The 27,949-nt window shown below is 40.9% G+C and overlaps 2 protein-coding genes across 5 annotated transcripts; both read right to left on the reverse strand.

Annotated features, from left to right (window-relative positions):
- Positions 1–964: 964 nt before the first annotated feature.
- arid5a (AT-rich interactive domain 5A) lies at positions 965–9,434 on the reverse strand. Of its 2 annotated transcripts, none has more exons than XM_080767036.1 (7): positions 9,392–9,434; positions 8,291–8,364; positions 4,424–4,589; positions 3,871–3,923; positions 3,059–3,156; positions 2,801–2,960; positions 965–2,677 (listed from the first exon to the last, which is right to left on the reverse strand). In XM_080767036.1, exons 1-7 carry the CDS (start codon positions 9,393–9,395, stop codon positions 1,427–1,429), a joined length of 1,806 nt encoding a protein of 601 aa, XP_080623162.1. In that variant the 5' UTR covers positions 9,396–9,434; the 3' UTR covers positions 965–1,426. The 2 variants fall into 2 exon arrangements, with proteins under 2 accessions (XP_080623162.1, XP_080623163.1); XM_080767037.1 differs by having other exon boundaries at positions 8,281–8,364; positions 9,392–9,409.
- Positions 9,435–12,487: 3,053 nt separating this feature from the next.
- dbnlb (drebrin-like b) lies at positions 12,488–27,934 on the reverse strand. 3 transcript variants are annotated; one of them, XM_080766165.1, is made up of 15 exons: positions 27,778–27,934; positions 24,814–24,869; positions 24,464–24,576; positions 24,280–24,354; positions 23,746–23,892; positions 22,880–22,957; positions 19,992–20,143; positions 19,833–19,887; positions 18,979–19,053; positions 18,568–18,703; positions 17,965–18,084; positions 16,861–17,010; positions 16,188–16,273; positions 15,858–15,933; positions 12,488–14,274 (listed from the first exon to the last, which is right to left on the reverse strand). In XM_080766165.1, the coding sequence occupies exons 1-15, from the start codon at positions 27,858–27,860 to the stop codon at positions 14,138–14,140; spliced, it is 1,539 nt and encodes a 512-aa protein (XP_080622291.1). In that variant the 5' UTR covers positions 27,861–27,934; the 3' UTR covers positions 12,488–14,137. The 3 variants fall into 3 exon arrangements, with proteins under 3 accessions (XP_080622291.1, XP_080622292.1, XP_080622293.1); XM_080766166.1 differs by lacking the exon at positions 17,965–18,084; XM_080766167.1 differs by lacking the exons at positions 16,861–17,010; positions 17,965–18,084.
- Between the last annotated feature and the right edge of the window lie 15 nt (positions 27,935–27,949).

The raw sequence follows: 27,949 nt of genomic DNA on the forward strand, positions 1-27,949 counted from the left end.
TGTTTTTAGCTATAGCTTGCCTAATGATGCTTTCTGTTCTGCTTATCATGTCATGTCATAACTCAAAAGTCCCTAATCCCATCTACTCTATACGTACTCTATGCTACCCTGAAAAGCTGATAGAATGGGATGCTGGTGTTTCGGCTGGTATGTATCTGACATAGCTATTCTAGTTCTTCTACATCAGGGGTCTTCAATGTTTTTCAGCCAAAGGACCCAGCGGAGAGTGAGATATAAAATCTAACCTTTTCATAGATTTCATATTTGTTGGATTCATGTTATGTGTATTTTCTGACATTTAACCATTTAAACCATCAATACTCTTTGTAGTCTTTGCCTAAAATATCTGATCTATAAGCACACAACGCCTAGCACTGCGAGGCCTTGCGAGCTTGTAGCAGACTTGACTGGATGAAATGACTGAGGGGGGAGTTGGAAATGGCAAGGGGGCACATCATTTTTCTAAAACAATATGTACATAATAACATAAAACTTAAACTGAGAGGGGCAGAATTTGCAACTGAGGCTGCCAGGCCCGCTCTGGCACCGCCGTTGCAAGCTTAAAAAAAAAAAAAAAAGGGTATCTTTGAAAGTGTCAGACACTTGCAAAAAGAATAATGTTGCTCTTTACACATTATTTTGGCAAGTGTCTGACAGTGTGCGGGACCTCTTCTTTGTTTTTCAAAGATATTTTTTTTAATATAAGCTCTATTGCCCTACGCACCTGTCACTAGCCTTTTGAGGTGTGCATCGGCCTTTTGCTATAAAATAGGGTTCAAGTAGTTAAAAATGTATCCTATCACACAGATTTAGCGGCCTCCCTGTGGTAACTCTGAGGACCCCCTAAGGGTTTCGGACCCTGTTGAAGACTCCTGTTCTACAACATTCATAAACATGATAAACAATGACAACAGTGGCTGGAAGGGCCCATACATTTTAATTGTGGTAAAACTTATTTGCAAAAAATGTAATGTATGAAAAAAAATTCTAGACATTGGAAAGTATATTATGATTATAGATTAAACAAAATGCGATTTTGGGAGAAGTTTCATTTGACACACTAAGGTTATTGAATACATACATTGCAAGACATAACACCAGAAAGGTATTACAGTAAAGATAACACAAATGGCTGTACAGAAATTATGCAATGACTGTTTTGGTCCAGTCTTCCCAAAGTTCACTTTATGTGTTTTCTATTCCATTAGACCAGCATTATTAAACAAAATGACTGACACCATAGTCATGCTTGAAATGTCACAGAAGTGGATGTTTAATTAAGTCACCCAATATTGGCAGTTCAGTACCAGACCACAGGGTGGAGCTTCTCACACAGGACAATCACAGCATTACACTTTTTCAACACAGAAATGAGTCTAAAAACTGAATTTTCATTGATTCATTGCTTGGTTACTTTACCAAAATGTCAGAGCTTGTGAGGATACATGGAGGCAGGTAGACTGTAGGGACTCCACACTGGAATGTGGTAAGGATATGAATAGCCAATGAGGGCTGCTGAGTGGGCTGGACCCACTGGCATGTGTCTGTATACCGGATGAGAGAGTGGCAGTCTCATTCTGCTGTGTATAAACGCTGGTGGTACGTGGCTTTGGTTCCGAGAGTCTCTTCCTGACCTGTCATAACCCGCCAGGTAGTACGACATCGGCTGGCCAGAGTGGGAATGGGACAGAGGGTGCTGCTGCTGGTCACCTGTTAGTGGTTTTGCAAGTGTTGTCCTCACCTTCTCCCTTTTCTCTGTGTGATGAAACCAAGGGGCCATATTATGATGCAGTTTCTTTGCACAGGCCAGTGGGTCATCATGCTGCGCCGACCTGCTCTGGTGGAGCTTGTAACTCGGTGCGAAGGGAATGGGTCGTAGAGGTTGTACGGCTTTAGGCACGACTTTGGTGAAACTGGAGGTGGATGCCGGAATCCAGTCAGACTTAAAGGGGAAAGAGGTGGGCGTTGACGATGGCCACAGATGAGTGGGGATTTTGCTACTCCCTTTGGAGGAAGGCTTCCATCCTGGGTCTTTGCTCTGGCCTTTGAAGGAGCCTTTGTTTTGTGATCCAGAGCAGACATAGGGAACATCCTTAGGGTCTCCCGTAAGATCTTTGGACTTTGGACTGCAGCTCAAATGCTTGTTCTCTTCACTGCAGCCAGAGACATCATTGATGATTCTGGAACCGTTTGCAGGTAATACCAAGTTTGATCCGGGCTTATCTTCAGTAAGTACCAGTGATTCCTCTGATGAAACTGAATAGGGGGACGGACTGCGGGAAGAGGATGAGGAGGAAAGAGGCAGTGGCGAACCTTCAGAGGAGTTACAGTTACGACTGGAATAAGTATGGCCCGGAGGCTGGGAAGAGTGAATGACAGAGGGCCTATCTTTCTCATCACAATGCAGGCTCGGTGGCAGGCCGAGGCTGGCTTGGGCTACACGCTTCTTCTTCTCAAGAGGAGAGATGACCTCCCCGGCGACAGGAGACGAGCTATAACCACTCCAGGGGCATTGGGTGGAGACCTGGACCAGGCGGGGATATGCATGGACCGGAGCAGAGACGTTGTTAGCACTTCTATTTGGCTGAGAGATGTCAGGATGGGGTCCATCAGAGGCAATCTTCCATGCAGAGGGAAGAGCATGTGTTCCGGCCTCACACTCAGTTTGCTCCATGGCCTGTAACCAATATACAGAATAACACTGGGGTCACTTTCAGAATATGAATGAATTGTATATGAGCAATACCTGAGAAGTGATATGCAAATTGGCACTTATGGCTTCATGAGAGCGGTACGCTACCTCAGAATCCGTGTCCCTATCTGACTGAGTCCCCTTTCTCTTCCCCTCAGCCTTGCTGATCTTGCCGTCCAAGTTCCTCTTATACTGTTTTTGTGGTTTGCTCGCAGGCAAGGGCCTGTCCTCTTCTCCCCTCAGGTTTCTCTCAAACGGCAGCACCAGCCTATGTGCAGCAAATATAATAAAACCCATTATCTTTTATGATCAGCAATAACAGCCTGAGGATGTGGAAATGATTCAGTGCAGAGCCAATATGTTCACCTCTCATAGTGTCTACGCGTGCACGTAGCAGCGCTGGTGCTCCCGGGGCATCCTCCTAGCTCGTCGTACACGTTTTTCCAAAGACGACGAGACGTTACCTGTAAATGGAACATCATGGTTAGCAAGTGCATTCACACGACAATACTACAAACCTAACTAATTTCCATTCAAAGAAAGCTGACAGTTGTTCAATAAATAGCTCATCACACGAGACATGGTGTTCTTGCATAACACGAAAACGCTTCTGGCCTTTTACTCGTGGCATTTCAATTTAAAAAAAGCCTTGATTCTCTCATCTTGTGCGTGTATGCAGAGTGGAAACATCATCCAGTCATCAAAGATCAAATGGCAATAGCTTTTCTAATGTAGCCTAGTGGAAACTGGTGGTTTTGGCCCATATAGCTTATTTTCCACTGACAACCCGCTTGACACCGAAATGACCTATTGCAGCATACAGTACATACAGTTAGAATAGAATGCATTTATTGACATTGCACAATGTAAAATGAAATTTAGTGGGACCCCCCAGTGGTACCTATAATATAAAACGATAAAATAAAAACCACAAGCAATGATCAATGTATAAAACTATTGTGAATATTAATATTTGATTGATAAAATCTGTATCTTGTACTGTCATGCATAAAGTTGATAACTGTAGTATTTCACCAAATAAATACTACACTAATTAACTTGATGCATGATAGTGCACGTACCGTGCGAGATACAGATTTGATTAGTCATGTTTTTATATTCATACTTGTATTATGAATTGCTTTATTTACTACAAACAAGCCAACTATAATACTCACTGATTCGTAACCTCCCAGCTTCTCCACTTCTTTGTAGAGTCTCCACAGATTAACTACAAGAAGAACAAAAACAAACAAATGCATCAAAAAGCTTGAATCATTCAAAATGAAATGCATTGTTCTATTTATTAGTCTATATAGCCGGCTTCGGTTATTCGGAAATAGCCGATCTACAAATTACATTCACCCATTCATACACCGATGGCATGCAAGGCACCAACCAGCACATCAGGAGCAATTTAGGGTTCAGTGTCTTGCTCAAGGACACTTCGACACTAACTCTGGGGGAGCCCGGGTTTGCTGGGAACCTTGCGGTTACCATCCGGCCACTTCCACTGCAGAGCCACTGCCACTGCCACCGCCACCGCCGCCCCCCGATGATGCGATGCGTTGTGAGCTTGTAGATCTGTTATTTCCTAATCAAATATTTCCTTTTGAAAAATCTTCCCCAAAGAATGTGTCATGCCCAAAATAGAGACACCAGAGTTAAAGTGGTTAAGGTTTGGGTGATGAATTGATGAATTGATGCAACAGCTTATGAATGCGGACTCACTCTGCTTGAAGCCCAGGTGTGGAATCCTTTCTATGGGTGTACCTCTGTCCTTCATGAAACTGTACAGGCTTGGCACAAAGGCCTTCTCCTCCATATCCATTGGGCTGGGCCTCGCTTCTGCCTCACATTTACCACTTATGTCATGACATTCAATCGTGGCAGAAGCCTATGGGTCAGAGACAATATGTATATATGTTCATAAAGACTGCTAAGGGAGAAAGATGCAAGAAAGAGACTGAAGATACTGTCAGCACAATAACTACACTTCAGTGCAACAGCACCAGAACATATTTATAAGGCAGGACCATATTCAGCTAATCATGGGAAGGTATATTGTCAGAGTCTGAGACAATGTGACATTGTACGTCTTCTCCAGCGGAAACAGATTGAAATAAAAACATCACAGGTACAGAAGTGGGGCTTTTATCGCTACTTTCAAAAGATAACCACTATGCATCCCGTCTGGAGCTATAGAGCACAGGAGGTTTGTCAGTCTGCTCGGGAATGGAGTGGCTGCACCACTCAAAAAGGGGAGGGAAAGTGTCTTATAGTGTCTCTGTACTGTAGACATCCTATTTGGAATTTCAAGTAAAGCAGAACAGAAGACACCCTTTGTGGTTTGCAAGAAATGAGAAATGAAACAGTGTAGGTAGGCAGAAATCAGTTTCAAAGTGATTAAGAAGAGAAGTGCCCTGCATGAACTTACTGATGCAATTATATAATATCACACATTTCCTTTTGCATTTCCAACTACTACTGTATAAGTCAATGGAAAATATCACTCACTCCTCCATTGTAAATTACACAATTATTGCTAAATGTATTCTATACATAGAAATATCAGGGAAATGAAAGAGGTAAGTTGGTATAGTATGTTCAGTATGAATATGGACATCTTCAGAATCTGGATATCCAGAATAGTAGACTTCTTTATGACAGACATTCCCCATGTATGACAACTCTGTTGTTTATTGTATATACATTATTGATGGCGGGGGAAATTCCTTTTGAAAGAAGCAGGATATCAAACAACACCACAGTGGACAAATGTCAATATTTCTGTTTGAACTGACACATTTAGAGCACTGTAAGTTTCTGTCACAGCAAATTTGTATGACATGTCTCCTAAACATAGTTTCATATTGAATCAAGTTCCTCTCTTTGGCTGTTTGGTTCCAAGAAGTGTGACTCTTACAGTGAGTCTACAGTGAGTAATAGTGAAGGTGTTGGCTTCTAACTGAGCTGGTCCCGACTGACTCACAGCGCTATACAGCTGCTCCATGTTCCCAGACATCAAACACCATCCCCTTCTCTCCACTGTTACCTTATAATGCTGCTGTTAATTGTCATGATGCCCATAGATTCACTCACCTTCTTAAAATCCATTTGGTTACATATTATGTACACTCTCAGAGTTACAAATGTACTGTATGTGTACTCTACAAAGTTTTATCTCTTTCTCATTATTTTATTATACAGTGTAAATGTGATAAAGCCAGGTGAGCTCTGACCTGGAGTGTGTGTGCTCATATATGATAAAAAACACTATTTTAGCACAGAGAGAACTAAGGTGCCCCTCGGGGCACTGCAGGTCTCCACCAGGCCAGGTCAGGTTATTGTGGCCTCCTGGTGATGCTATAATAGGCCAATGTGAAAAGGGTGCCATTTCTTTTTACGCCTTTGATGGCAATTGGATGATTTGAGGCATTTTGTTCCAAAAGTGTTTTGCAAAAATCTGTTGGTGGCGCTATAACAGGCCAATGTGAAAAGGGTGGGATATATTCCGCAGCTTAGTAGGAAAATGTGTGAAAGATTTCAGGTAAACTGCACGCTACGTTCATGAATTGAGTCTTTTGTTCAAAACGGGCCAATCCTGCAAACTTTGAAAGCCTAATTTTCCAATTAGGATGGAATATGCGGGGACTTTGTGAGATTTTTGGACAGAAAAAGTAGTAAGTCGGTCATGGTTAGGTTAGGGTTTGAGGTAGGTTGTCGGTCTAATGACTGTCGGACCAATAATAGTGTCGGAACTAAAGCCTGTAGCTTGTACATACATTGATGACACTAAAAGGCTACACATCATTCACGTTTGTCATATTCCAGATCTTATTCAAACATATCTATTATTACAATTGTGAAGTTGGTAGCCAATGAAAAGCGCCAAAAGATGTGAACATGGTAGCCAATGAAAAGCGCCAAAAGATGTGAACATGTCCGCCACTAGCCAATGAAAAGCGCCAAAAGATGTGAACATGTCGTCAGAGCTCGCAGCCCCTCCCCTTGCGAGCCTGCAATTTCATCCCTCTCTCTCCGAGACCCGCAGGAGAACACAAACAAGGAAGGGCAGGAATTCGATTTGGTTTATTCCTTCTAAATCTCTGTATATAAACTATATCTCTCTCAGCGATCGTGTTACTTACATCAACATTGTTGTTTGTCAATAGTTGTTTTTTGCCGAAGTGAAACAATTACACTGTTCGCTACTTGACACATTGCATGCACACACACACACACACACGCACACGCCCGCCTGTAACTCCACCACGGCTGTTCGCATTGCATGCACACACACACACACACACACACACAGTCCCGGCTCCCGAAGAAGCACCACACACGATTAGAACTTATAGATGCGCGATTACATACAGTTTCATTCATGCAAACACGGCATTTCTGCTGCGGAGTGCGTGGCAATTCTAGTTTTAATACATTTAACAATGGCATTTTATTTATATTTTAAAACATTTTCCCATGGACAACCTGCAGATCTATTATGCCATATGGACCACTAGTAGTCCATGCATGGACCATCGGTTGAGAAACAGTGGTAATTTAGAAATGGGATGCATTATAGTGCTACCAAAGCACTAATCTTAGCCCATATCCGATCCCGATTCCCAACACAACAGTGGTCCCCAGGTTGATTCTTAGTCAGGGTGCAGGTCCCTGCATATAGTTCACAATCAGTTGAAAACCCCTGCTATATAATATAGCATAGGTGTTATATAACACCAAAAGAAGGTCCCCTATGAGCCATAAAGAACAACCATTGTGCTACTAATTAGCACCAGTTTAGTTTAGTTTAAGTTTGTTCAATATCTGACGAAACACAACACAACAGCTTGGTGTGACAGCGGTTTCCCACAGGAAGTATCTGCACATTGTATCTCACTCTAGATGGAAGTGTCGCTGTGAGAAATTCAGTTAATTTCCACCACAAATGTACTTTTTTCCCCCGCATGGGTTGTGACTTGTGTTGGTGACACAAATTGACAATGACTGTTGGTGGCATATGCTGGGTCGATGCAATCAGCAGGACATTGGAGGTCACCACAGAAAGTGTGCTTTTGATTACCATCTCACTGCTCTGGAAATTTGATGAGCTTACTTTGTAATTACTCATATTGTGATTACCAGAACTGTGCCTGATATGAAAAGAATCCTGCAGTTTTTATATGTGTGGTCCAGTATGTATAGCCTACTAGAGTGTGTCTGTCTGTGTGTGTGTGTGTGTGTGTGTGTGTGTGTGTGTGTGTGTGTGTGTGTGTGTGTGTGTGTGTGTGTGTGTGTGTGTGTGTGTGTGTGTGTGTGTGTGTGTGATTCATGTCTTTTGCAGTTCACAGAGATCACTTATTCCCTATTCCTCATTTTAAAATTAGGTACCATTGTGCCAGCTCTTAGAATTCACCACAATCTGACATTCAGTGAAAAGAGGAAATGCATGTGCAATTCAAGTTCAACATCAACAAGTTGGTAGTATAACTTATTTGCTGTTATTATGGCTATATGTCGGCCTAATTCCCATCAGGAGACTGAATAACATTGTATGTAAGTAAAGTAAGTAAAGGTCTTACTATAGGCTACCTGGCTTATATTCATTCTGTCATCGTCACTGGCAGGTCCTCGCTGTGACAGTTCACTGACTTCACTCTGGTCCTCTTCTTGTTCAAACATGTGACCCAAAACACAAGACAAGACAGGAATTCATGACACATTTACCATGAGTCTCAAAAATAGGGAGGTTCATTATGGGTTGAAAGTTTGAAACAAAGTTTTATTTTAATTTTATTGAGTTATTTCTGTTCTGAAGAACCTCTATGTTGACTTCACTGCTTTGTAAAAGTCAAACGTTAATGAACAGAAGTGAGTATCAAATAAATTTTTCTGATAATGAATACATTTGGCCTAACATTCCAATAACCTCTACACACCCAGTGAAATTTGACAGAAAACCACAGTATACAAAACCACTTCCTGCTTCTGAGCCAACCACCCTTGTGTGGTATCCTGTATAATATCAATATGATAAATTGTATAATAAGAAATGTAATGTACTATATAGTATTTTGTTCTACAACCAACCAGTAGCAGCAATACACCATTTAACTGTAAAATTAAACAACAAAATAGTAGTAACCTGCTACACTCTGTGTAAAATATAATTTGTCTGCTAAACAAATGCTTCTCTTTTGATATCACTTTCCTGTGCTGTGGCTCGAAGCTTCAGTTCTGCTCTCAATACCTGTTAACGTCTCCATTTGACAGGTTAGAAAAGCTTCTCTTACACTAATGTCAGATTTAAATTAATATGAATAGCGTTTGTAGTAATATTTTATCTAACATATTATTTTTATGTATTCTTATTTACACTGGTTTGGCTCTCATATCACAATTACTCCCACCTCCTGTGTATCAACAGTGATGTTACTGTTATGATACCCAAATTACTCTCCTAATCGATTATGTTAGTGTTAGTGACAGCATTTCTGAATATACCTAGAAGTGGTTCAAATTTGATTGCAAAAATTGTAATATTTGCAATTCATGGTTAAATGTTTATGATGATGATGATGATGATGATGATGATGATGACGATGATTATATATTAATGCCAATTATGGTGGCTATGACAATCATAATAAAATATAACAATAATAAAATATAACAAATGAAGACAATTCTCACCCATTTCAAGAGGATGCGTTGCTTACACTAGTGTTGAGTCGTCAGTGCGTTTTTCGAGTACAGTAGCTCATGCGCCACCCTTTTCAACTTTTAACCGCAAAATAGGAAGGTGTCTCCACAGGACAGTTTCATTGGTTGACAAATGGCAGAGAGTGGGTCTGGGAGATTGAGTTTTTTGTCCCTACTGAAGTCTCACATTTTTTATTTGGTCCCATGGCTTGTGACTATGTCTCTTACACAGAAGGTAGTTATTTTTAGTTCGTTTTCTATAAGCCTGTAGTCAAACAAGCATTATAAGACTATTGTGGTCTGATTATTATTTAAAGAATTCAGTGAAGTTGCTACATTTTCCGTTATACCAGAAGCAGAGTCAGAATACATGTTTTTTTCATAATGTTTTAACGTAATGTTTTCACATGCAAGGAATTTGACTTGCTTCGTCAATCTCAACAATGCAATAAAATATCAAGTTCATTGTCACATCACAAGTTTACAGATCTAAAAGAGATTCGTTTTCCTTCTGTATAAGCTCCCACATAATATAATAATCAAGAGAAAATAAATGTCAGTCTCTTATGCAATTACTTAGAAAATAGCAATAGATGACAGTGCCAATGATGGACAACAGTGCTGTCCTTTGTTTGGGGTTGACTGTGGTGGTCTCAAAAACATAAAGGAAAACTAGCTGGAAGAAAAAATCATTATTATTACACAATCAACCAGGCCATACTTTGTTTATATTTACTACTATAGATCCTATATTATTGAATTGACACATTTTGACAATTGCTTGACATCCTGATAGGCTGCATCTACTGCAAGTATTCAATGAAGCATACAAACAATACAAAAAGTAAAATAAAAGAGAGCTGAGGTATTTGTGTTTTACTTGAGTATTTATTTCCAATATGGCAATATCTAATATGGCTTATGGCCTACTGTATGTCCCCCCCACCCCCTCCCAGTGAGCTGTAGCGTTCCACAAGGAAGCATACTAGGGGCTTTACTGTTCCTAATATATGTAAACGATGACATCAGCTTGTGACTGCAACTTGTTCCTGTTCGCAGATGACTGCAGCACTGCTGGTCTCGGACAGGAACAAACTGCAGGTTGAAAATATATGCCCTCAGCTCTGAACTCGGTAGAATCTGCACCTGGCTCGCTGTTAACAAACTATCTTTACACCTGGGAAAAACTGAATCCATTCTATTTGGATCAAACAATGATCTCAGCAAGGCAGATGGCTTCTTGATTAGAGTGGGTGACAATATTATCGCACAAAAAGATGAAATTAGGTTCCATCCTGGAGGCAAATCTTTCTGTGATAAAATGGCCACCAACGTAATTAAAAAAGTCAACCATGAAGACCCTAACAGGAGCCCTCATACAAGGTTTATTTGACTATATGCATGCACCTCTTAGTATACACAGCACCTCAAAGGCCCTTAAAACAAGGCTCCAGACTTCCCAAAACAAACTGTTCAGGCTACTACTTGGCCTCACCCCCTGAACCCACCTCACCCCTGCCCACTTTGACAAGCTGGAATGGCTTAGGGTTGACGACAGAGTAAAGCATCTTGCAATGGATCTGGTCCACAAGATTCGATACACCACCACGATACCTATGTATCTGAAATACTTCCTTAATGTCAACGAAGTTCAAGTTCAACAAACCATGTGCAACCCAGATTCGGCACAAACAAGGAACTAAATTCATTTCAAATTCATTCATTTCCTATGCCACCAAAATGTGGAACGCCCTACCAACAGTCATTAAGACATGCAAATCCCTTGACTCCTTCAAAACCACTCTCAAAGCCAAAGGATGGCTGCAATTCTAAACTGGTCCCCGTAAAATCTGAATCCCCCACCCACCCCTTTTTCCAATTTTCCCCTCACTGCATGTGTTTTTTTCCCATCTTTTACCTCCTCTATGATGATTTCCTATTTTTTGGCTATATAATGTATATTTGTACGTCTCTAAATGTTATGATGAATTGAACATGGTGGACCCTATTGTAAACAAGCGTAATGCTTTATGGTGTCGTCCACAGTTAACAGTTTTGTATTGAGTTGTGCTTGAAATGTACAAAACTAAATTCTTCAATCAATCAATCAAGCCAGTTAGGTCTACTTTGTCGCGATGTGACACATTGTAAGCTTGTTTGTTGTTGTTTGTTTGCTATTTTCAAAAGGCATACATTTATAGGCCTACATATACATTAATACATTTGAAAACTTTAAACAGGACATTCTGCATAATTAGTACTTTAAGTACATTTTGATACCAATACGTTTGTATTTTACTTATGTAAATGTTATAATTCCGAAATGTCATTTTACTTAAAATAAGAGTATTTCTACATTGCAGTATTGATCATTTTACTTAAACATGCGAGTACCCCCCCCCCCCCCCCCTTTAAAGATTTTTTTATGTCAAATTACAAGCTATTGGAAATTTCACTTGCACTACTTTCACTTCACTATACGATCACTCTAAGTGCGGGTTAGAGCTCATGAGCCGTCTCTCTCACATACTGTAACTGCATGAGGTCAGAACGTCCTGATCGAGTGGCTGAGAAAAAAAAGAAATGTCTGAGAAAATCCCCTGCTATTCATTTGAGCCTTTCACTGAAACAGACATGGAGGTTAGGCTATGTGATGAGGACATAGGACAGCACAACGCAAGTTAGGGACATCCTGATAAGAGTACCACATGGGCTCTATAATGGTGAAAATAAATAAATCTTACATTTAAAGTTTTCAGAGCACAGATTCAGCTGGCTTTTACCTTGTTGCCAAATGTTGGCTTATACTCTACCTTAATCATTTACTGTTTTATTAGAGTAAATATATAAAGTATAATTGGAACAATAATCTCTTTGGGTGTGAAAGTGAAACCTGCGAAATCCCCAGTCGTTATGGTCTAATTCCAGTAAACGAATCTTAGAGCAAATATTAGTTATGTACAAGTCTAAGTTAGTCATTTCCTTGAAAGTCCCTAAAATCGCCTGGTTTCGTACAAGCTCTTTCTAGCTCACATACATCGTAATACATGTGTTATGCATAATGCATTGAGAAAGGTGTCACAAAACAACTTTTATTATTTTTTATTATGAATAATGTCTCTGCATTACAATATACTCTGGAAAAACAAAAACGGAAAAATATAAGAACATGCCCTTTTTTAATTCACAAATCATTTTCCTTTCATCAACAGAGCACAATGCTTCAGATGACAATGATTTGAATATCATGTTTGGAATGAATAAAACACTGAACTTGCATAATTGTTTCTTAATTATTCATCAAACATTATAAACTGATTAATGGCGAGAAAATGTCTTTCAGAGGATATTGCCCCATTCAATTAGATCTAACCCTTTTCCACAACTTTCTCATATTCAATTAGTGCTCTTTGCATCCTCTTAATTTTGGCCAATGACAAACATGGCTCATCAAAAACGAGGACATAATATGAGCAGAATTATGCTGAAAGAATTACTCTTGGGTGATATGGGTGTATGGAAAGATCCGTTGTACAATGAATCTCATTTCACCATGAAGCACTGAAGTCTGCCACCCACAGCACAGCAAATGCAACTGCTTTTAAATATTTTATTCCAATACTAAACTGCCGTTTGAAATTCACACAGGATTTTAGTTCAACCAAGAAAATAATAATAATAAAAAAGTAATCACATTTTCACAAAAATAGTACAAAAAAGAAAAAGAGGAAAAAAAATCAGTCTCCTTGGAAATAAAGGCAAAACAAGGCAAAGATTAAACAGTAGCCGGTACCATTGTGTATGATTTCTCTTTTCCTGAAATGTAAAGGAGCAACAACTACAAATAAGAATAAAAGATATATACCTGAAATCAAACGGAATTCACTCATTTAAGGAATGTGAAGTGCCATCAATGCTCACAATGGAATTTATGATTATACCATTAATAACAAAAGGCTGACATATTACTGCATCACATTTATAGATAAAGGTAGTTTTTAGGGATAGGTGTGTGTGAGAGGGGTTGGGAGGCCAGCCTATTATTGGTCTTTCACGAATCCCTAAACTAGCCAATCAGAAAGCTTTACAACATCAACAACAATGCTAATTGGTTTCTTCAACATAGGGGTTTGGGTTTTCTTTTAATAATCTATGTGGCCCCACGATTACCAATCATTCACTCATTGGTCCATGATATGGAGAGAGGCTTCGACCGGCTCACTGGGGTGAGAGACGGTCTGGTTTGGCTGTGTGTTGTCCTGCTGCTATGAGGTCCTCTAGGGGCTGCCAGTGCGCTGGTCTAGGACGTGCACTGAGACCCCCTTTCCACCGGTTGGTTCCCAATGGGAACCGGTTCAGTTATTTTTGGTTCTTAATCCATGAGCCAGAGTTCCAAAATTGGTGGGAAAAACTAGACCTATATTAAATTGTTTAGGATCAATACAAGTAAATGAATACATGATAACCCTTCCACAGTAGTAGCTTTTTCATATTTTCGATTATTTACATTTAAAAATGTAAAAAAAATAATACAATAAATCATTGTCTTCGTGTAAGTACTCAATTGGGGAAGTTTCATGGTGATAACAATCTAATATAGGTATGGTTTTACACACTCAATTCATAATTAACGTTCCAATTTTGGAGCTCTGGCTCATGGACTAAGAACCAAAAAGAACTGAACCGGTTCTCATTGGGAACCAACCGGTGGAAAAGGGGCCTGACTGAACCCGAGCTTTAGACCAGCTCTACATAATTGGCTGGAAACATTCCAAAATGGCCACCTGGGCCGTAGCCTCGCCACCAGCCCTCGTCGATCATCTCAATGCCAGTTATGATCTCGTCAGGATCGAATGAGATCTCGGTGTCATCAGCTGAAAAGACACAACAGGAAAAAGGGATGGATTTCTCTGCAATAACACCCAACCCCTCAGTCATATTTTATTATTGGTATAGTCGTAGTCATCATCACTAATAAACTATTTTAAGTTTATTGCATTATGTATAAAAAAAAAAGGAAAAAAAAGTCACTGTATTTTTGTTTAAACCATGAAAGTGAGTTTTCATTGTGATACAGCTAAATAGAAACTTGAAGTATACAATGTTAGTTTCACTCATCCATACCGTAACACTGGATTAACATGTACATGAGACTGTACGCAGCCCACGGCCACTGATAGGCTGCCGTGTTAAGTGTTCAGATGTGTGGGCTGCAAACACTCGAGTGGGCCCTGATCCAGAAAAGGTTGAAAACCAATTCGGTATTTAAGTCCGACGTCATTTTGTAGTCCTACGTCAGTCAGAACTGCAGCCTCACTCCCAATCTTCCGCCGTAGTCTGAAAACCCACCTCTTCAGACTCCACCATGGCCCGTAGCACTTGCCCTAGCCTAGCCCTTTAGATAGCACTTTATGTAGACTCAGATAGTAGATTAGGTTATCATTGTTATTTTAGACAGACTTATAGCTCGTTACGTAGACAGCACTAGAATTGCATTTTATGGTAGCACTTTATAGTACACATGTATATTGTATAATATATAATAATTATAGTATAGTATGTATAGTCGACATAGATACTCCACTGTTACGTTCTTAGTTTATACATGATTCATCAACTACTTTTGATATATGTGATGTATGCCATGCTTTTTGTTTTTGCTTAAATGTATGCCATGCTTTTGTTTTTTCTTAAATGTAAGTCGCTCTGGATCAAGAGCGTCTGCTAAATGCCTAAATTGTAAATTGTCCGGGTCCAAGTGGCACCAGCTCCCGTCTGCTTCTCATTGTAAATAGCAATATCGAAACGCGCGAATCTTTTTACAATAACGTTATTTTTCAGAAAGGAAGCCATCAAGGGTTAAAATGGGTCTTAATGTTTCCAACTCGAGTAGAATTATTAATGTTTTGTGTCCATGACAAAGAAAATATATGATGTGGAGGCAACAAAGTCTATTATCATTTATATTGAAGGTGGTAACAGTCCATTTGCTCAGTACAATATTTCAGGGGCATATTTAGAATGTGTGCAGGAAGGGTTGAGTAGGATTTAGTTGACACAATGAAAATGTAAATTAGCGATAGTATTCAGTGTGTGGCAGACGGCCTGTCACAGCCAGATTTGAGAGACCAGTAGCTGCTTTGTTGCAAGGAAAGTGGTAAAATGAGACTCTCGTGGTTATTTTAGTCTCAGATTTAGTCCGACTTAGAGACACAGTATAACTCTATGGGGGACACAAAAGCAAAAGTAGTGACAATAGTTACTTCACGCTGCATTGTGAGCTTTTTGAACTGATATTTTCACTAGTTTACAGCATCCCAGCTTCAAAGCTATCCATACTGCCAGGTGTACCAACCCAAATGGGATTCCACAATCACAGAGCTATCATCTGTCCCTTTGCAGAGTGTAAAACATTGGTTTTCAGCACAGCAGTAGAGTGAACAGAAGACAGACATACCAGCCTGGTAGTCATACAGGGCTCTGGCACAGATGCCTCTATCAGCAGGCATGTCGTCTGTGTTGTTCTCCTCCACCTGGCAGAGGGGCGAGGAAGGGATAGCACTCATAAATAACCAGTGGTGGAAAAAGTACTTGCATACTTCACTTTTGTTGGCCTGCCATCCAGATATTTTTGGGGGTCCTTGACATAAAAAAAGGTTGAGCACCACTGACATAGAAACATATGTTTTTCAGAAAACTGTGTAGGATTTAGAAGACATTTGTAGATGTCAGGTCAGGTCAAAATGCGTTAAAAGACGTCAAACTGTTGCTATACTGCAGTAATCACCTGAGGTGGCTCTTCGTAATGTTCGTTGACGACGGGCGCTTCCGGGACCGGAGAACGGGTAGCCGGCGGCGGCTCCTCTGAAACAACTGACACATAACAAGACACTGTCAGTCAATTAATTCAAACTAAAAGCATTGGTCTTATTCTACCAGCAGGTGGCAGCAGCTGATCCTGAAAGCAGAAGACCTTCTCGGTTAATATGAGGGAGGGATGGAGAGGTATGGAAACTATGGATGGTATGGTCATGGTGAAAATACTGATGGCTATTATAAGAAGCAGATGGATCCATGTGACCCTGATGTGTATGTACAGTATAGTATAGTGTAGTGTTACTGTGTACAGACAGAGACAGGAGAGTGTGTGTGTGTGTGTGTGTGTGTGTGTGTGTTGAGGCATGCAACAGTTAAATTGATTTAATTCATTTAAAAAATAAAATTTGATTTAAATAGTAAAGGAAATTACTTCTTTCCCTTTTTTTCTTTACAAATGGTTGAGCTGATCTAAAAGCTTAGAACGTGACCTGCCGTGAGCTTGTTCATTGTCTATTTTCACCATCTTGTGTGAAATTGTTGTATGATTACGTAGTGACAAAAAAACCTATTGGATATATAAAAAAACGGATTCTGTGTGTGTGTGTGTGTGCGCGCGCTTGTTTGAGTGAAATGGGTCCCACCTTGTGGCGGCTCTTGGGGAATGGGTTCCTGAATTTGGGGAATGGGTTCCTGAACTTGAGGAATGGGTTCCTGAACATGGGGAATGGGTTCCTGAACTTCCTGTTCATCATACTCACACCCGGTCAGCTCATCATCATCCACATCAGGCTCTTCACCGCAACAAAACAAACACAGACACACAACGTACACACAACCAACACATGATGCATGAAGTTCACCAAATACACAAACATAGGGAGGGGCATGACTGGGATTATTTTTTTCTTGTAGGTCGGGAGTGGCTTATTGTCGGGTATCAGCCGATAACACGCTGGAGTCTGTACCCGTTACAATGCGCTAGACCCCTGGGAGATGGATTGTTGAAGTGGAGCGCCACACCTACCATCAGCTCCCAGTACTTCCCGCACGACTTGCCGCACCCAAGCCGTGCTACTCATACGCTGAGTTGGTGATGATCGAACCCATGAACTTGTGGTCCAAAGGCAAGAGCTCTACCGACTGAGCTACCCGGACACTTTTCTGGAAGCCGGGCAGAAATGTATTTTGCAGAATGGACAAGAATGCAGACAGGACAGCTGATGCACGATGCTTAAAAATTATCATGAGGATGACGTTACACAGAAACTACAGAGAAATGAAGCACAGCTTTTGATGATATGCGACAGACTTTAGTTTTGCATGAATCAGCCTCCAAAGATTATCCGACCGTGTGTGTGTTTATTCTTTATGTATTTATATATGCATGTGTACATGCATAAATAATATGCATGTGTGCATTCTTGTGTTCATTTTGTTGACTAAGACTAAACAATTTCAGATGACTAAAATAGGATTAAAACTAAATGGTGTGTTCAAAAGACTAAGACTAAATCAGAATTCGCTGTCAAAATGAACACTAAGGTTTTTATTTAGTCGACCAAGTCTAGACTATGAATAAACAACTTCAGATGACTAAATACGACTAGAAACGAAATGGTGTGTTATTCAAAAGACTAAGACTAAATCAGAATTTGCCATCAAAATTAACACTGCATTCTTGGCGTACGTGTGTGTGTGTGTGTGTGTGTGTGTGTGTGTGTGTGTGTGTGTGTGAGAGCTCACACCTGTGGCAGGAACAGGAGAGACGGAGCTTGCTGGCAAAGGGGAGGCTTGGCGCAGGGGTGACTCGGCTCGCTCAGACTCACATGATTGCTTAGAAGAGAGAAAAGGGCTTTGCAGGCGCCCTGAGGTCCGCCCCCAAACACATGATGAACAGGACAGGAGGGGTAAGAAAAAGAACAACAAACAGAAGATTTGCAGACAGGTTGTCCAGAGAAGCAGAAACGTACAATGGCTTGAGGTTTGGATGAGTTAAGAGTCAACTATGATGACTATGAGACAGCTAGACGGTCTGATGGAAAAGCTGAAGCTTGGCAAGAGGGCAGCTAGAAGAGACAACAATCTGCTCCAGCGTGTTCCGACATGGCAAGGATGAGCGCTTTGACAGGCCACACCCTCATCCCCATACCTGAGCGCTGGCCGCCAGGGCCAGCCAGAATTAGACCAAAATTATTTCAAAATATTTTCAAAAAGTAAAGAAAAACATTTTCAGACATATAAAACATTTTCTAAGATAATTTCATTAATAATATAATATAATAATAATATGGCCCTTCCTGCCTGGGGCCTGACGGGGGCAGTGTGGGTGCACTGGGCTGGGGCCCTACCTGGCTGGGGGCTGGCGGGGGCAGGGGCAGCAGCAGCAGCAGGGGCCTCAGAGTCACTGGGAGTCATGCCCCTCTCCCTCTGTTTGAACATCTCTCTGGGGTTCATGGAACGCTGAGAGATGAGAGAGGCTGCCTCCTGAAACCAAACGGGAGTGAGAGGAAATAATAAGCGCTCGGAAGCAGTGTACGAGTGGTGTGTGTGTGTGTGTGTGATGCTCTTTTACTGGAGTTTTAATGAGTTTAAATTAGGTAGGTACAGTTCTTTTGACTGTCAGAATTAAAGGCCCAATCAATCAGTGATACAGACAAACACAGATTGTATTTGCATCCTAGATTGTGCCATTAACATAAAGCAGATGGAGTCCAGAGGAGAGCCATTGGTTTCCAGGTGCAGTAGGTAAGGGGACTCACGTTGGCCTTCTCCACAGATTCACCTCGCTTCACTCCTCTCTTCTGGGTTGCCTGGAAGTCCTTCTCCTGCACCTCCTGGTGATGTTAAAAGGAGTAGTTCATGCTTTCTGTACTCTTATAATAAAGTTGTGGCACTTTGGCATGCTAGTGAAATATCTATGAATCAGCATCACTGTCTGAAAAGTAAAGCCAGAACAGGAACACTAACCTCTTGAAGTAAATCACAACCCCCGATCGCCTTTACACATTTATTTTTATATATATAGATATATTAATGTTATTACAAAGTAACAGTGTTATTTATATATTCCTCGTCGTCGCCGCCTCGAAAAAACTCTAAAATGACAGAAATGATATTTTTTGTACATACTTTATTATGTTAATGTGGCATCTTGACACTGACTCTGGTTAAACAATAGTCCGGCTGGTTGCCCAAACGGTTGAGGTAACCGTCCGGGCAAATGTGGAATATTTTTAACAACACAAATCTGGTATGGAGGTCTCTGGACCCTGGCACAAAATATTTTAGATGTAGGGTCCTTTAACCCATTTAGGCCCGACGTCAACATATTTTAAAAAATGTTCACATTTTCCCGATTTTTCAGAAATAGCAGATCTACAAGCTGGTAATGAGCTTCTAGACCTGCTACTTTTTAACTTTAAGTATAAAAATGCTTAAAATACAAAATGGGGTTCCCGTCCTGAATGGGTTAAACAACATTAGGAAAAAAACACAACAACACTCTACAAACAAGCCCAAAAAACTACCAATATTTACAAGCAACTTTACAGAAAAAGAAGCCCAAAGTCGCTTATAATAAGCAGACATGGCAACAGTGGACGAGACAACTCACCCATTGTTTCTTCTCCTGGTCTCTGTTTTCAGCTTCCTGCTTCTGCTGGTACTTCCTGTCAAACAAATGGCCATTTAGGAGGCTGAACGGTTTGCTGAATGGGAGCTGCTATGCAAAGTGATACTGCACTCACAGGTCAGCAGTCATTGGGACACCTACTTCTGTTGATCAATTTGAGAGGCTATATCCTTTTCTCTTTTGTCTCTCTGCACAGACTCCTTGGCGTCTTGATCCTTCCGCTCTCTATCGAGAAGTTGGCGGTCCTCCGTTGCCTTACTCTGCTCCTCCTTGCGTCTCTTCTCCTCGTCTTTCTAAAAAAGAAAGGCAAGAAGAGTGCAACTGGCCGATTAGGTTTTTTGGTTGGCTGTAACATTATGTTATGCTTTAAGCTATTGAAAAAGTATAGTAGCTCATAGTGTGGCACTTGTTGGTCTGCTGTTTTTGAAAAAATGTGAAAATGTGGCGCAAACCTTTGAATATATATTCTTTCAGAGGGAACGTTTTTAACTAAAATCTTTGCTTCTGGGGATGTCCCTCCCTGGAACAACATATTTTCAGATGGGGGGCGGCAGCCAATTAGATATAATTCTGGGGGTCCTTGACATGAAAATGTCTGAGAACCACCGACATAGAAACATAGGTTTTTCGAGAAAACTGTCAGTAAAGAAACCACATTCTCACACATGGTACCGTATTTTATTAGGAGCTAAATGTACTGAAGCGGGTCTGACCCTAATTTTGCCCTACAATTGACTTGTTCCTTAGTTTTACACTGTTTAGCTAAGTTTCTGTTTGCCAATTTAGATTTTTCTAGTCCCAGTGGTTCTCAACCTTTTTATGCCACTTTTGTACCACCTCAGAAGATATCTGGCTCTCCATGTACCACCAAATACAGTTAGACCTAGACCTGCCCCATCGTATTCAGCTATGCATATTAACACACGAGAGAAATTAAATGTATTCCACGAATTGTTTTTGTTCCATTCCTAAGCCAATGATGCTGCTGCTCTGACGAAACTGTCTAATCAGCACAACTGATGATATTTCTAATGTGATTAATCCGTTCTCAAATCTTCTATCAACGGCTAGGTGTGCCGTCATGCTTATTTCAGCATGGCTGGACAGGCTATTTCAACCAATTTCTTGTCAGAAGAACTACCTGTGGTAAATATTTCATTCCACTTTTGTCTTTTTTCTTCTTTTTTGGGTGACCAGTGGTACACGTACCACAGCGTATATCTATTTTGCGTCCGAGCATAGACATGGCAACGCCCCGCCTGCCTCTGATTGGCTGCCAGTCTTGACTGTCCACTGAGGTGGATATAGCTATGCTGGATAGTCTGATGCGAGGTTACTCCATGGTGAGAAATAATACAAGTATGGTATGATACAAGAGAACTGTAGGTTTTATTTTTGTAGAAGAGGCAAACTAATATTGTTTATGCCGTTTGCTTTGATGGAATAATTGATTGAACATGTTCACCGTAATATGATTTGATTTGGGTGTGTTCTAAATAAAGTCTCTCTGTTGATTATTGTGTAACTTGTACTGTAAAAAGGTCTATTTTCCCTTCATCTTTATCCTTTTTAGTATAATAGTATTAGTTTACTATAATTAGATTAATACACGATAATCAACACTTAACACTTTATTTAGAACACACTCAAATCAAATCATAGTACAACGTACACGTGTGTTCAATTGTTCAATCAAAGCAAACGGCATAAACGATATTACTTTGCCTCTTCTACAAAAATAAAACGTACAAGTTAGTTACAAGGCTGCATTCTGTCACGCGTGCTAATCTGTCATTGTCTTGTATTATTTCCCACCACGGAGTAACTAAACCTCGCATCGGAGGACAGTCAAGATGGGCAGTGTCGGTAGCGATATTAGTCTGGTTTATTAACCAGGCTACAGTGTCGGTAGGCCAATCAGAGGCAGGCGGGGCATTGTCCATGTCTATGCTCGGACGCAAAATAGGTATACGCCGTACCACAGCCCCCCTAACATCATGTGGGGTCCCCACATGATGTTAGGAGGTTGAGAACCACTGGTCTGTATACTTTATTATGTTAATGTGAAGCACTTTAGGCTACATTTTTTGAATGAAAGGTGCCAATTATGTACTGAGTTGAAGTTGAGTTGTACCCTTGAAGTTGTTTCAGTCCAGCACCATTTTCGATGTGTATGGCTTGACTACTAGACTTTTATTTTGGAAAACACTCATTTAGATTATATTACAAGGCAAGATTTTGAAGGAAAACCCCCCCAAAACAAACAAAACATCCATGGCAAGTTTGACATTTTCTGTTTATTTAAAGCAAAATGGTTGCACTCTGCAAAACCTACAAGTCACAGGACATATGTCACAATAATGTTTATTTTGTGCTTTTTGTTAGCATAAGAATGTTAAAGTCTCTGTGATTTCTTTTTTTGAGAATGTGTGTGGGTGGGGATTCTATGATACTATACGTAATAAATGGTTCAAAACTGCAAGCTCTTGTGCAACATTTGCCGGGAACTTGTCTATCTATAAATGCACCAAGTCTGTCTGTATGTGTGTGTAATCCACGTAACTGGAGAACCGTTAGCCCCACCGACTTCAAATTCGAGTCGACACACGCGTTCCACACCACAGCAGGGGGTGCAGTGCCCGGTGTCGAGTCGGTCAGACCCACGGTTGTCCAGAACCGCCCCAAAAAGGCCCCTGCCCGGGCTCAGGACCGGGCCCCCGCCCAGCATCCATATATGGAGCTGGCCTGTTCTGACCTCACAACACTCCATATTTGGGCATGCCTGACAAAGAACTCCATATATGGGCATAAAAAGGGAGACAGGCATAATTTCTGGGTGGGGCATGCATTTCCAACTTGCATCATTCCAAGTAGGCCAGTGTCCAACGGGCACCACTGTAGAGGCCCCACGGGCACCGTTATAGTTTTACAAATTCCAGGAACGAAGAGGTTTGTGATATTCATCCTCACCGTGGTTAATCTGAAACTGAAGTATTCATTAGTTGAAAATGACAAATACATTGACGTACCTCTGTCTGTGCCCAGAAGTTGTCTTTGTTGGTCCTTTTGATTTCTGACATAGCATTGGTCTTCTGGTACACTGACCCCTGTAAAGAAAATAAAGCTGATGTCATACAACTGGCTAGTCTTACAACAGCCAGACTATCTGCACCCTCACATTGTGCAGCCTAGCAGACTCAACTGTGCCTCGACTTTGCCAGGAAGCTGTTCAAACTTCGGAAACTGTCTGTATGTCAAAAAGCAATTAGGCATATGGCTATACTAAAAATATAGGTAAACTTTTTCAAATGACAGGGTGAGGAAACAAACATGTTTGTGACGTCCGAGAATATGACAAACATGTGTTCTAGAACTGATAAGAGCCAGATGGCTCAATGTGCTGAGATAACAGTCTGATTTTGTGTCTCTTGCCCCAGACCAGCACAATCCTCATGACTCCCACTAAGCCACTGAATTCTAGCTGAGTGAGATCATTGTAAACACCACACCCCGTTTGGTGACAGAACTTCATACATACCGAGCTAGGCTAATTAAAATCTAATCGTACTCAAATCCTACTTACTAATTCTCAACAAATCACATTCCTGCCATAGGATCATGCCAGTCATCTTGGCTGCTAGTGCAGTGAATACTACTATCTATCTATGACAATAGGCTTTAATGAGATGAAAGTTCAAATCAATACAGCTTGCACATATGATTTTGAAATCAGGGTCTCAAGACTTGGGACTTCAACTCTTAACATGCACTTCATCCCATCCACCCCTTTGCTGATCTGGCCTCAAGCCCTCGACCCTCAATAGGATATCCGATGAAAGATTAGACGGGTGGAGGGTAAAGGAGGAGTGTGAGTGTGCTGTGTGTGGATGCATACCACAGGGCCCTGAGGACCAGTGTCTCGGAAGCGGTCAGATTCTTTGTGGAAGTTATAGTTTGCTCCTGATGCCTTGGCCACCTTTTCAATAATGACCTCGGGCTCCACATCCTCCTCTGCCCTGGCGTTTATTGTGACATGGGCCCCCTGTAAATACAAAGCAGGCATTTTAGCTGTCAAGTCACTGTTCCTCTAATGCTCAAACAAGCAAACAAAGAAATGGGGCCAATTTATCGCTATTATCTTGGTTTTGGCAGGCACCGCCCAATTGCCTGGTCACATGCAGAGATTGCTGGCATGATATAAATTACAATCAAACGCAGCTGTGTTAATCCAACAAGGTTTATGATGCATGGTATTTTTTATCCATGATTCACTTAATATAATATCCTGTTGAAAACCATTACAAAAATAGACTTTCAAGTGCAGCAGCTTTCTGTCCTGACATAACATGAGGGGATTGTGTGGCCAAAAAGGCAGATTTACTCCAATATTCAAACAACACTCTGCAACATGAACATACAGTACAATCACCTTGAGAAAATTTGCCATGGAGCTGACATGGTTGGCACACAGCCCTTTCCTGGCATCTTTCACTCCCTCTCCAGTCTGGGGGGGAAAAAGGGGGGAAATAAATAATTCTTCAACAGTTAATGGCCTACAAGGACGGCTCCACCAGAGGGGAGTGTAGGCGTGGAGCTGACAATGAAAAACTGACCCAGTTGATGAGGACGTATTTGAACAGGCCAGAGTTTGGATCCTGGACCCGGCAGAAAGCGTACATAATCTTCCCACTGTTGAGCTCCTCCACCAACTCCTCCAGTCCTCCATCTGAAACACAAACATTGTGGCAAAGTCAAGAGTGGTTTGTCGTATAACTGAAGAACCTTTTTTTTTAATCTCCTACCAAAATAATGGGTGGGGAAACCTAGGTCAACAAAACTAACATTGCTGCTGCTGCCTTTATGCTGACAGTGCAGCTGTTGCACAGTTCAGAAAAAAAAGTCATGACCGAACGAGTTTAGGCAAACTGCTTGGTAACGATGAACAATAGTATTAGTTACTCACCCCCCTTCTCTACCAAGCGGATGTCATTACTGTTTCCCTCATACGTGAACAAGGCCCTGTTGAGGAGAATGGCAGAAAGTCAGAGTCCAAAATAAGCCCACAGAACACACATTCAGACAAGACGGTGAAGATGATGACATAGATTCCAAGTTGGTAACATGCCGTGTGAGGAAGCTTTTTAAACTGAAATGATCCATGTTTTTAAAATGTGCATGTTTAAAACAGCTGTTATTTTATTGTTTTATATAGCACTTTGAGATTTACCCAAATCAAGTCCATTATATATTAGTAGTAGCTTAAATCAAATCAATACTTAAAGTTAAAATTGACTAAAGTCTTCAACTTCAATTCCATATTGTAAGCCAATACATGTTTGAATAGCTACAACAGTATCCCTGTGCAGACAATCATGTCACCACATTGGATAGCTGGGGGTGGTATCGTGGAAAGATATGTGCTACAGCAGAGAACTAGATAACTCAAAGCAGCAAATTATTCAGTGGAAAAACTATTTCAACTACGTCCTGTCCACAAAGTCTGCGGTCCCAGGGCTGACGAGAAGTGCAAGTAGGCTAGAAACAGGAAGTGTGGTTGGAGAAAATGATTTAACAGTTTTGTCATCAAATCGTGTAGAAAATAAGAGCAATACTATATTTAACTTGAATGTCAGTATAAATACTTTGAAATAAAGCACTGGACTGAAGCCATTTTCCTTTGGTTACAATTGTGGGACAAAGAAAATTGTAGTCTTGATAGCTACAATCCATATGTTTTGTCTCTCCTGAGGGACGTAAATGCAACAATGTCCTAATTAGTAAAAAAAATAAAAAGATGCCGATGCATAGTGTCCAATCCAGTGTGTCGCGTCCACTTCAAATAGCTTTATTGACAGTGTCAAAAAGTAGGTGCCCGACAGGTATCCGACAACCACTGCAGATGTACCGTTTTATTATATATATTAACAAAATCGATACAGATTGTATTACATTGTATAATTACAATGTTATAAATTATAGCTTAAATTGCTACCATGCAAAAGACCATAATATTCCATTTCCCATGAATGCCTCGACTCCATTATATTCCACTAGCAGTGGATATTCCCCTAAATAGGAGATTGCTGACGGGTACATTATGCTGTGACATTCTTACTTATTTATTTTGGACATCGGACACCACCATACTAAGTGTCATTCATTATGCAACTCCTCTGATATGACAGACGTTTCAATTATTTAAGGTGCTGATTTACAATCACCAGTGACCAATTTTTTATTTATTTTGGACATGAGTGGCAGACAGTAGTTGCGAACGCAGTGCGCACTAACTATGAGACCTAGCAGATCATGTCTGTCTGTCTGTCCCGCTGTTACGTCACCATGACTCAGCCATAACCATATAAGGAGTCCCCAAAGCAGCTATACGTCCAAAACCCAAATATGTACAAGCTGCGTTCGCTTCCCGCGTTTGCACGTCTTACTTGTAGTACAATAGAACGAATGAAGAAGACATGACTGGTACTTGCTGACACTGAACCCCAATCAGTGCAGCATCACGTTGCTATGTGAAGCCTGTCAACAGGGTGGGGAATAAATAGTAGCCACCAGCCAAGTAGCTAAGACAGTGCTGCTACACTTTGACAGGGGGTTGGCTGGTGTTCAACCAGCCCCAGCTAGCCAATGTGGCTTGCACCCCCAGCTAGCCAATGTGGCTGGTGTTCAACCAGCCAACATAGGATCTAATCTGTTCAGTTCTAAAATATGTTTTACGGCAAAATGATAATAGTGGCTAGCTGGTGATTTTGGGAAGGAACCAGCCACGAGAAGAAGATTGAGGAACAATTACTGTAAAACAGTACTTTTATGAGTGCATCTGGAGCCAGGGTGATACAAATCCCTAGACAGGAGACACACAGCTGCTCCATGAGATGAATTAATTAATTCAGGTCATCTTTAAACACCAGCATGGTTTCACATCAGATAGATAGGGAATGGTTCTCATTGCTTTCCCAATTGCAATTCATGACAGGGGTCATCAACATGTCCGTAACTCTGTATACGGACAAATGTGTCTGTGACTCTGTGGCAAAGACTTGGTCTTCTTGTCCTTGGCAATAGTTTGATTTTCTTTTTTACACAGACACCACTATAAATAATTATCTTATTTTGACCATAAGTCTATAATTGAATGTCAAGTCTCCAGATTTTCTTCAGAATATGTATGAGACTTATTTACTATGACATAATTAGGAGTCCAACTAGTACTAGTCTAGTGGTTCTCTGAGTGTACAAATGCCACCAAATGGAGTATGGACCCTACAGACATGTTATGGTCATGGAGTGCTAGCTAGCTCTTTATGAGTTTCTCTGAATATTATATTACTGTACACTAATTTTGTATATCTGTGGCAAAAACTTAAAAATGTCTACAAGCCAGCATGGCATGACCTCTGAATCATGATACTTAATGTGCACTTACCAGGAAGTGGGCTCACATAACAATGAGATGTCTGTCTAAATGCCAATGTCTATATCTGCAATAATGATAGACACGCTTGAATAGAAGCAGATGAAGAGACAAAGGCTCATTTCTAAAGCCCCTGCTGCTGTTGACTTGTTGGATCACATTACACAACATGTATGGATGAATAAGTTAACTTCAGGATATCTGTCCTAGTGTAAAACATCTAATCTAATCTAGTCAGTCCATCCATGTCTGAAAGGAGGTTAATGTAGTTAGACACAATTCCACATACTTCCTCCTAAGTTTAGCCCAACCTATATGCTGTCTGATATATAACAGAATCCAAATTAAGCTGCAGGTACTAGATAGATCACTTCACACAGATAAACCACTGAGTGCTGCTGATTCTTCTGCTAGCAGCCAACGATGTAGCTAGCAGATCTAGCTGCCCAGATAAGGCATAGGAGGAACCATTTAATTCGCATGTTTCTGCCATCTTACCAGTTGGTGTCAGATTTTTCGTCCACGACCTCTTTGTATGCAGCTGTCAAAGCAGGGCCATTTTTGCTGAGGTTAACTGCCATTGTTACTGTACACTAGAAATAATAGCTAGCCAGCTAGCTATCCGGGGATGCGCCCTTCCTCTAGTGGAGGTGTGGCGACGGGTGCTCTC

This window comes from Protomyctophum bolini (genome assembly GCF_963924005.1).
Source record: "Protomyctophum bolini genome assembly, chromosome: 6".
In the NCBI taxonomy this organism is placed as follows: Eukaryota; Metazoa; Chordata; class Actinopteri; order Myctophiformes; family Myctophidae; genus Protomyctophum; species Protomyctophum bolini.